An 11416-nucleotide genomic window follows, 5' to 3' on the forward strand; every position below is an offset into this window, starting at 1 on the left:
GCACAGGACACACACAGGGGAGACAAACTTCCACAGATCAGAATTCCCTTCCTGCATCCAGACCCTGCAGACATTCACTGCAGAGGAAGGACAGTCTGATAGCGGGGACTCAGCAGGAGATCAGTCTCAGCCAAGCACCTCATGCCCTCTCCGTAAACCTGACCCTGAGGAAGACCCTGGAGAATGGAGTAGGGCTTGGCCTGAGGGGTCTCCTGGGATACACTCAGAGAAGCTCAGCCCTAGAAGCCCCAATCCCAGACCCCTATCCCCAAATCCTTACTCCAGATAAAGCTGAGGAGCCTGTGCGAGGGCTGGCTTGTGGCTTCCTGGGCAGGGCTTACTGGGAGCAATGAATTACCAGCTGCCTGAGGACTGTGGCTCCTGGAGCTGCTCACCAGCCAGGGCTCAGCCCTCAGAGCCTCATCTGGGCAAGGACAGAACCTTCTTCACCTGATACTCAGAGTAGCGAGGACAGAAAGACAAGCTTTGCAGGCTATCAGCCAACTACCTTGGGAGGTTTAGGACACTCCATAGAAAGTCCAGTGTCCCCAGAAGAAACAGAAGACAGAAGATGTACCTGGCAGCAGCTTGTCCACAGGGATCTGACTTAAAGGTGCTCTCTTATGGAGGCAAGTCATACTAAATGCTGTTTGTGTGAATACCTCCCTTGTGCCAAGCATTAGGTCAGGTGAGTAATTTAAAGTATTTACAGATAGCATGAAAAGCCACAGATTTTGATGGAGAGAAGCTTATTTGATGGAGAGAAAACTGAGGCACAGGAACGCACAGTCACCGAACCAGAGTCACACAAACACCAAGGGCAGGTCAGAGTCCCATGGGGTCTGTCTGCAGCCACAGGCCCATCCTCTCCACCAGAAGTGAGGGCTTCCTGGGGTCTAAGGACCCCACAGTCATTTACTGGCTCGATGCTTTCTTCTTAGGCATCCGAACCTCAGAGAAGTGAGAGCAAATGGACAGCTGATTAGTTTGTACTCCAGAACTAAATCGCCTGCCTCAGCTGTCCATCAGGGCAAAAGCTGTCCAGGCCTCCCCCTTAGATCTTAGCCTCCATCACTGAGTCTCAAATCCTGTGTTTTCCAAAGTGGCGACGTCACTCTCGTGAGAGGATACAGGAGAGGCCTTTGTTTTCTTTCCCCACTCACACCCTGCACCAGCACAGGCCCAGTGAGAGACACATACTCAGAGGAGTTCTCACGTCAAAAATGAAGGAATTAAATGAAGGAATGAATGATCTGTAACCTCTTTAGAGACTGGATCCTGGACGCAGAATCCTAGGAGGTTCTAGGCACACCTTTTCCTTGTCCTCAGAGGCTGATGTCTATGTTTCATCCCCCCTCTACCTCTTGCCCCTAAAGCCACCCCACCTCATGTGACTTTGAAGCTCCTTGGCCACTGGAAGGTTTTCAGGGCTCCCTGGTCCTAGAATGTGGCACTGGGGGCACTGTAGCCCCCTCTGCTCACTGCCATGGGTGTCTCTGGCTCTCTCTGCTCCTCCATGTCCCTCATCTTCCTCCCCCTTCATTCTAACTGGCAAGGCGTCTCCTGCACAGTTTCTTCCACCTTAGGACTTCTCCAGACATTCCCTCTAACTAGGCTGACGATTCTGTTCCCTTCCCATTCACAGTGTGCCCTGGCCCACCTCCCAGGAATTAGGAAAGGCACAGAAATCAGCAGGAGTTGCCGCTCCTGCCAGGACATCTCGAGCCAAGGTCCCCAGGTCACTAAGAGAATGAGCTTTCACTGTGTCACCATCCAGGGCTCTTTCCCTGTGTGAGGCAGACCTGTGGAAAAGACCATGGGACAGGGATGGCAGCACCTCCATCCACTCCAATAATTGCCAGACAAGTTCTTCTGACCTCTTGCACAAACAATACCAATTTATAGAGATAGTGATTTGCAGTAAAGAAAGATTTTAATTAATCCAAATCTGCCAAACAGGAGGACACAGGTTTATTATTTCTCAAATCAGCCTCCCCAGTAGATCAAAAGTTAGAGATTTTCAAGGAGTTGGCCAGGCGCAGTGGCTCATGCCTGTAATTCCAGCACTTTGGGAGGCTGAGGCGGGTGGATCACAAGGTCAGGAGATCGAGACCATCCTGGCTAACATGGTGAAACCCTGTCTCTACAAAAAAAATTAGCCAGGCATGGTAGCACATGCCTTTAGTCCCAGATACTCAGGAGGATGAGGCAGGAGAATCACTTGAATCCAGGAGGCGGAGGTTGCAGTGAGTGAAGATTGCACCACTGCACTCCAGTCTGAGTGCCAGAGCAAGACTCCAACTCAAAAAAAAAAAAAAAAAAGAGAGATTTTCAAGGAGTTTCAGGGACACAGGACTGAAAAATAAGTCCTGCTAATTGTTTGGGGATGAAATCATGCAGGTGAGGGGAAATGATCTGTCTTTGTGGAACCTGCCTCTAGGTGGGTACCACTTGACGGGATGAGCCATTAGTCATGGGTACAGATGACGTCAGCTGGTGGCCAGAATGCAAAATCTGAGAAAAATCTCAAAAGACCAATCTCAGGTTCTGCAATAGTGATGTTACCTATAGGAGCAATTAGTCACACATTTTGTAAACTCCGGCCTAATGACATTGGAACAGTAAGGGAGTATAGACTGTGCCTACATTTTAGCAGAATTCAGGCTGCTCCCATAATCTTAATCCCATGATCTTTCATTAGTCTTACAAAGGCAGTCCCTGGGCACTAAGGGAATTCGTTTCACGGAGGAACTATTATCACTCTTGCTTCAAAGTTAAACCATAAACTAAATGCCGCCCATGGTTAGCCTGGCCTATGCCTAGGAATGAGTGAGGACAGCCAGCCTGAGGCTAGACACCGGATGGAGTCGGCCATCTAGTTTGCTCTCACTGTTGTCATCTTTGCACTGACTCACCAGGGTGTCACAGGCTGGACAAGCCTGCAGTCCCCAAAACCCATGGGCTCATTTCACCCATGTCCCTTGTGATTCCGTCCTCAACCTGCTGTGGAGCTCCCATTCTCCAGTCGCTTCCTAGAGGCTTTTGGTTTCCTGTCAGGCGTATAACAAGCTAGAGAGTCATCATTCAGTTCTCACAGCAAGTAAAATGCTGAACAAACTCAAAAATCAACAACTCCTCAAAATCCCTCAGAGATGTGAGGTCTCAGTGCCAACTGACCCACATATTGGAGAGAGTGACAGGCAAAGACAGATCAGCAACCTCATCTGAGCAGAAACCCAGGCACAGAAACCCCAGTGGGAACCAGGGCTGGGGACAGAGAACCTGAACTGTGACTGGTGAGTTGCCAAAGAATCAGTGCAGACAAGACCCAGAGGGAAACACTCAAGGGGATGAACCACTTTTGACAACAGGGGCACTTTTTGTGACTCTTAGCTTCTGGAGCTCTACCAGGGTTTTGCAGTGAATATTCACTAAAATCTCCTCATCCTTTCTGTGGGGGGAGGGTAAAGGAACAACTTGAAGATATGCTAGTGAATTCTATTCTTCTTAATAAGACCTGCCTTTAAGAGAAACTATTTTACCACAGCCTAATCAGCTAGGGTTTTGTCAAAGCCTAAATGGCCTGGAGGAGAGAAAATATCCAACTCCAAATTCCTCTAGCCATTATGTCTCACCTCAAATGAGCAAAAACCTTAGAAGCTTCAGGTTTTTGTGTCCTAGGCTATGTCCTGGGCTGTGTCCTGGACTGTAAACATCACAAGTGCCCCTTGTGACGTTCACAGCCCAGGGGCACTTGTGACATTCACAGCCCAGGACACGGACCTCATCCAGGACCACAGAACCCTTCCCTCTCCACACTCACCACCACATCACTGAATGCCTGCTCTCTCAAGTCCCTTTACCCAGTACATCATGTCTGACTTTCCACACATCATACAAGACAGACTATAACAAAAAAATGTGTGTGTCTATATATATATATATATACACACACACACATATATGCAATTTGAAAGACAGAGTAAGGATCAGAACAAAACACAGATGTGACAGATGTGTTGAAATTATCAGACTGGGAATTTTTTTTTTTTTGAGATGGAGTTTTTGCTCTTGTTGCCCGGGCTGGAGTGCAGTGGCACGACTCAGCTCACTGCAACCTCTGAACCACTGAATCATTGAACCTCCTAGGTTCAAGCGATTCTTCTGCCTCAGCCTCCTGAGTAGCTGGGATTACAGGCTCATGCCACCATGCCTGGCTAATTTTGTATTTTTAGTAGAGATATGTTTCTCCATGTTGGTCAAGTTGGTCTCAAACTCCCAACCTTGGGGAATCTGCCTGCCTCGGTCTCCCAAAGTGCTGGGATTACAGATGTGAGCCACTGCACCCAGCCCACATTGCGAATTTAAAAGAAATGTGGTTAAGGGTTATAATTTAAAAAGTAGACACCATGCAGGAACAGATGAATTATGTAAGCAGAGAGATGAATATTCTAAGAAAGAATCAACAGAAATGCTAGAGATAAAAAATACTGTTAGAGAAATGAAAAATGCCTTTAATGGGCTTACTGATAGACTGGACACAGCTGAAGAAAGAATCCCTAGCTGGAGGATGAGTCAATAGAAACGTCCAAAACTGAAACAGGAAAGTTCAAAAAGGGTGGAAAAGAAAGCAGAACAACATATTCAACTACATGTTTAATATTTTGTACTGAAAATAGCAATTTTTAAAGTTCATAGTTGTGGGTCAACTACAAAGTCTGTAACATACATGTAATGGGAATACCGGTGGTTTGGGGGACCAGTTGGAGGTAGCCAGGTGGGTGCTATCTGATGGTTTTACTGTCTGTTCCACATACACCTGTTTCCTCATGATGATGCCATTTTCATAAGTTGGGGTTCTTCATGTGGAGAGACACATGAGCCACTGGCATCTCACTTAGACTCTTCCTGATTAACATGAACTTAAACTCTAGTTGTGTTTCCTGAGGTTAAGAGAAAATGAAGAATGCATTTCACATACCTGTTTTGGGCTCCTCCCCATTTTTCCTAACTCTGCACAGAAATGAGAAGCAGAGAGCTCTTTCTATATTTACTAACATAACACACATCACTTCTCTTAATTTGGCATCATTCCTCCCTTTATGTAATTGACACACCTAAGACTCTCTCTCTCACCAGTTCTGTCCTTTTATTGGGACTCTCTATTTAGGGAGTGGCTCATTTCAACTCACCTTCGGCTTCTTCCTTTGAGCATAGTGTGATCCTGCTGGAATCCACAACACACCTAAACCTTATTTTGGTATCAGGAGAAATACTACTGCCAGCAATTGATCTTAGATGTTTGGACCATCAATAAAAATTTCCACTTATGAAAAAATTTTCATGTTGCCACCAAATATTTTTTGTTACTAGAGTCAGAGCATAACATGAGGTCTGAACTCCTCACAACTTTTTACAGTATTTCAAATTGAGCATCCAAAATCTGAAATGCCCCCAAATCCAATACTTCTGACTACTTCTGTGATATGAAAAAGAAGTGCTAACTGGAGCATTTTGGATTTCAACTTTTTCAGATTTTGGATGCTAAACCAGTAAGTACACTGCAAATATTCCAAAATCAAACCAAGTTAGAAATCCAAAACACTTCTGTTTTTAGGCTTTCTGCATAAGGAATACTTTATTCATATAAACTATAGGCATGAAGCTGTACAGCATATCTCTAGAACCTCCTCATCCTGCATAACTGAAACTGCACACTCATTGAACAATGCCCTATTCCCCTGACCCGAGCTCCTGGCAACTACCATTCTATTCTGTGACTCACTCTGGAATCCACTAATATGAGGTCCATAGAGTAGTCACAATCATGGAATCACAGAGTAGAATGTCTAATGACATTCTACAAGTCATTATAGTATTCTACAAGTATCTGCAAGACTTCTTCCCAAATTTTGGTCTTATGTCGAAACACATATGATCCATGAGGTTCAGATTTCCAGCGGTTCATGCTCCCCCTTTCCACCAGTCAGTTCTGCATTTGCAAACATCCACATGTATTTCTAGAAAGATCCACATGGTCCTCACCTTCCCTCTACAAGGGGAAAGAGAGTATCATGGACCCAGAACAGGGAACATGGTCTTTCTCCAAAGCTACCAGCTCTTGCCTGACCCTTCACTCTTTCTAGATCATTCCTTGGACTCTGCTCTATCTTTAGAGTCACTGGCTCAAGTCAGTCACTGCAAAAGCCCTGGGGAAACTGCCCCACCTTGTGCCTCCACTGCCTGATGGCTGAACTGACCTCCAGGCTTGCCCTGGCCTCCCCTGTGTTACTTCTGCTGAAGTACCCAGTCCCAGGCCAGGCTGCCCAGTACCCACAGGATACCCAAAGGACAATGGTAAGTTCCATCATCACCCATCTCTAGGATGTCCTTGGAGAGAGAAGCTGCAGAGAAAACATACCGGGGGTGGGGGGGAAGTAAAACTGAAACTGAAAAGAATCCAGCAGCTGCATGTTCTAGGTGAGGACCACAAGGTGCGCCAGGCAGGCAGCTGGAGAGGGAGGGACTCAGAGAGGCACCAGGAGCTGTGACTCTTGGTCCTGTGTCTTTCCATGACCCAACAGAGCTGTTCCATTCACACTTGAGAAAGTCTGTACTTCTCCCACATAAAGCAGGCAGCCTCACTACCTCTGAGCCCTCAGATTGTCGTGCATCTGTCTTATAACACACACACACCTGCCATGGGTTTTTAAGGACTTCAGTAGGCTGAGAGGTGGGAGATGCCAACTCTCACTGAAAAATGCCTTTGTAGGAATTAAAGGTGCCACAAAGGGTAATCTCTCTGTTATCTACACAGTGGAGACTCCGAAGCCCTCCATCGCCTGCAGCAACTCAAACCCCAGGAAGACTGAAACTGTGATCTTAAACTATGAACCTGAGATTAAGGAAGCAAGCTACCTGTGGTGGGTAAATGGTCAGAGCCTCCGAATCAATAGCACGTGGGAGCTGTCCAATCACAACAGAACCCTCATTCTATTCAGTGTCACGGAGAATGATACAGGATCCTATGAATGCGAAGTGAAGAATCCAGTGAGTGCTAGCCGCAGTGATCCAGTCATCCTGAATGTCCTTCGTGAGTATCTTCTGTTCCTCTGTGGGCCCAGGCTTCCATCCCAGATACACATGGCCGGTGGCCAGGCCTCTCAGGTCCAAGTACAGAGACCTTTATCCCTGGACATCGAAGCTGGCCATGATTTTCTGCCCTGGGCAAACCAGAGTAGGCCTAGCCTCAATCAACAATAGGAAGAAAGGGGCTGCTCCTATCATGGGAGGCTCAGGGTCCACAGCTTGTGATGAAAGAAACAGGTGAGTGTCTCAGGCTCCAGATCAGTGAACACGGCAGGGGTTTGCCTGGGACTTCCGTGTTGTGACTTGGTTCACAGGGTCACTGTGGCCCTTCCACAGAGCAGGAGCTTCCCCTTCCCCCTGACAATATTACCTGTGGCTTTATTCTCTTTGCTCCAGATGGCCTGGGTGCCCCTACCATTTCTTCTTCATACAGCTATTACCATTCTGGGGAAATCCCCAAGGTCTCCTGCCTCACAGACTCTCACCTACTGGAAGAGCATTCTTGGCTGACTGATGGGAAGTTCCAGCAATCAGCACAAGTGTTCTTTATCCCCAAAATCACTAAAACATACAGAGGGGTCTATAACTGTGTCATCCATAACTCAGACACTGGCAAAAGAAAAAGAGGATCATAGTCCCTGGTAAGTGGATCCCTAGAGCACTGGCGATGTTTCCCAGTGAGGTCTATCTGGATATCAGGAAAGAGCCACCTGCCCTCTGCAAAGGGAGAGGGGACATCAAACACCCATGACAGGGAATGTTTCTACTCCAAAGCCACCAGCTTTTGCCTGTCCATTTTGCTCTTACTAGATGATTCTTTAGACTATACACTAACAATGAACAATCTGAAAGGAAATTAAGAAAACAATTTCAATTGACATTAACATCAAAAAGAATAAAATATTTTGAAATAACTTTAACCAGAAAGGTCAAGGGATTCTACTCTGAAAACTACAAAACATTGCTGAAAGAAATTAAAGATGACATCAATAAATAGAAAGACATTTCATTTGTATGGACTTGAAGACTCAATATTCTTAGGAAGACAGTACTACCCAAAGTAAGCTGCAGCTTCAACCCAACCCCTACCAGAATCCCAGTAACACTTTTTGCAGAATTACAAAAATCTGTCCTAAATCTGACCTGAGAAGCTCTTATTAATGACTTCCACAACAAAGAAACTTAGAGAAAGAAGCACCCATGATAAGGTGGAAAGTTCTGATGACACAGAAAATAACAACCAGCCCTTCTCACATCTCAAAGCATTCAAAAACATACGAGTGCAGCATGGTCAGTGTGGAATTCACCAAAGACTAATCACCAAGCTAGAAACGTGGTGAGGAAAAAAAGAAGGCAGGAATCTATCTGACTTGTCACCTCCCACTTTTGCCTACTAATCTGATGCTGAAAAGAAATGCTCACTGGAGCATTTTGGAATTTGAATCTTTCAGATTTGGGATGCAATCAGTAAGTATATGGCAAATATTTCAGAATCAAAAAATGTCAGAAATACAAAACCCTTTTCATCCTAAGTCTTATGCATAAGAAATACTCAATCTGTGTGAACTATGGGCATCAAGCTGTACAGCAGACCTCTAGAGCCTCCCCATCTCCCATAACTGACACTGTACACCAATGAATAATTCCCTATTCTCCCCACTACCAGCTCCTGGCAACCAGCAGTCTCTCCTCTGATTCACTCTGGAATCCACTTACATGAGGTCCCTAGAGTAGGCAAACCCATGGAATCAGAGTAGAATATCCAATGAAAGAAAATATTTGCAAAACTTCTTCCCAAATTTGTATCTCATATCCATCAAACACACATGGTCCGTGAGGACCAGATTTCCAGCAGTTCATGCTCCCCATTTCCACCAGTCAGTTCTGCATTTGCAAATGTCCACGTGTACTGCTAGAAAGATTTCCATGGTCCTCACCTGCCCTCTGCAGAAGGAGAGGAAACTTCAAGAACCCAGGACAGGGAACATGGTTCTGCTCCAAAGCCACCAGCTCTAGCCTGTCCCCTTCGCTCTTTCTAGGTCATTCTAGCATGGATTCTGCTCTATCTTTAGAGGTCACTGGCTCAAGTCAGTCACTCTGAAACATCTGGGGAAAACTGCCCCACCTTGCGCCTCCACTGCCTGATGGCTGAGCTGACCTCCAGGCTTGACTCTGGTCCCCACTGGGTTATTTCTCCTGAAACATCCAGTCCTAGGCCAGGCTGCTTAGTACCTTCAGAGTTTCAGGACAATGGGAAGTCCCATTATTACTCATCTCTAGAATGTCCTTGGAAAGGGAAGCTGCAGAGAAAATACATCTAAGGGGGCAAAGTAGGATGGAATTTAGAAGAGACCCAGCAGTTGCACATTCCAGGTAAGGAACCCAAGGTGGGCCAGCCAGTCAGCTGATTAGGGAAGGACTGGGAGGGGCACCAGGGGCTGTGACTCCCACCCACATGTCTGTTCATGACCCATCACTGCTGCTCAATTCACAGCTGAGAAAGCCTGTGCTTCCCTAAGACAGAGCAGGTGGCCTCACAGTCCTGGATTCCTTAGATCATCGTACATCTGTCTTGTGACACACATACCAGCCACTGGCTTTCAAGGACTTGGGTGGGCTGAGAGGTGGGAGATGCAACTCTGACTGCAAGATGCCTGTGGAGGAATCAAAGATGCCACACAGGGCAATCTTCTGTTATCTCCACAGCGGAGTTGCCCAGAGTCGCCATCACCAGCAACAAATATAACGCCGTGGAACATGAGGATGATATAACCTTAACCTGTGAACTTGAAATTGGAAATGCCACCTACCTGTGGTTGGTAAATGGTGAGAGCCTCCAGTTGAGTCCCAGCGTACGGCTGTCTCATGATTACAGGACCCTCACTCTACACAGTGTCACAAGAAATCACACAGGATCCTATGAATGTGAAATACGGACCTCAATGGAAGTCTTCCGCAGTGACTCAGTCACCCTAAGGGTCTCCTGTGAGTATCTTTTGTTACTCTGTGGGCCAGGCCACCAGCTAAAATCCAAACAGCCAGAGGCCAGGACTCTCAGTCTCTCTCAGGTTCAAGTATGACACCCCTACTTCTGGACACCCGAGCTGCCCATGACTTCTTGCCCTGGGAAACCGGGTGGGCACAGTCTTGATCAAGAATATAGGGGGAGGGATGCTCTTGTCATGGGAGACTTGGGGTCCACAGCTTGTGATGGGAGAAACAGGTGAATACTTCAGGCTTCGGCTCAGTGAACACAGAGGGGTTTTGGCTGGGACTTCAGGGTGTGTCTTGGCTCAGAGGAACAATGTATCCCTTTAACTGACCAGGACCATCCCCTTCCCTCAGAGGACATTACTGTGGCTTTATTCTCTTTGCTCCAGATGGTCCAGACTTCCCCAGCATTTCTCCTTCAGATACCCTTTACCATCAAGGAGAAAACCTCCACCTCTCCTGCTTCGCGGACTCTAACCCACCGGCAGAGTATCGTTGGATGGTTAATGGGACATTTCTGCCACCAGGAAAAGAGGTCTCTATCCCCCAAATCACTACAAAGAATACTGGGCTCTATGTTTGTTTTGCTTATAACTCAGTCACTGGCAAAAGAACCTTCGCATTCAAGAAGATCAAAGTCGTTGGTAAGTGAATCCCGGCATCACTGGCAGTAGGTTTTTAGATGGAGTCTATCTGGCTTTCAGAGAAAGTCAGGAAAACATTTTTATTCCCAGCCTGTGTCCCGCAGGCACAAGCAAATCCTAATTTCTCCTCCTGAACCCTCCTAATTTATCTCTACGGACTCTGTTTTCCTTGTTTTTCTGATTTCTCATGACTGACCTTGTGTCCAGCCTGAGCAACGTAGGGAGGGGGCTTTGTCAGCCCTGAGCCCTGTGTGGTGGAAGAGGCTTCACAGAGGGACAAGAAGGAGAGTCCTCAAGATCAGTTGCTTCTCGCTGTCGCCAACATATCCCTTTCTGTCACGTCTTTATTTTCTTTTACCTACTGCATGAGCTTCAAGAAACATCTGAGGCCTTGAAACAAGCTCATACTTTTACCCCAAATGAGAGGAGGAAGCCCCTTGGATGAGGGAGGAGCAGCTCAGACTCTGCTCCCTGCTCTGCTCTAGGCTCCTCTGTGACTGGCCCTGCCTGACTGCACCTGGGGTGGGACCAGTGTGTGAGGAGAAAGAGCCCTGGTGGCCTGTCTTGAATTTGGCTAAATCGAGTTGCCAGTTGAAGCCAAGTGTCCCCTGGGTCAGGCTGCAGGGAAATAAGCAGAGAGGAAGCCTCAGGGGAGACTCCTGAGCTGTGTCCTGGCTCTGACATCAGTGGCT

General features: G+C 46.9%; 1 protein-coding gene across 1 annotated transcript; it reads left to right on the forward strand.

Annotated features, from left to right (window-relative positions):
* Window positions 1-6772: 6772 nt before the first annotated feature.
* Window positions 6773-11404, forward strand: LOC116547070 (putative pregnancy-specific beta-1-glycoprotein 7; the record flags this gene model as incomplete). Its single annotated transcript, XM_032273135.1, has 3 exons — window positions 6773-7093; window positions 9796-10074; window positions 10470-11404. Coding segments are annotated over 3 exons (863 nt in total), but the record flags the coding sequence as incomplete, so codon positions are not given.
* Between the last annotated feature and the right edge of the window lie 12 nt (window positions 11405-11416).

Source organism: Sapajus apella, unplaced genomic scaffold (assembly GCF_009761245.1).
Source record: "Sapajus apella isolate SASKATOON/1434 unplaced genomic scaffold, GSC_monkey_1.0 scaffold2005, whole genome shotgun sequence".
Classification (NCBI taxonomy): Eukaryota; Metazoa; Chordata; class Mammalia; order Primates; family Cebidae; genus Sapajus; species Sapajus apella.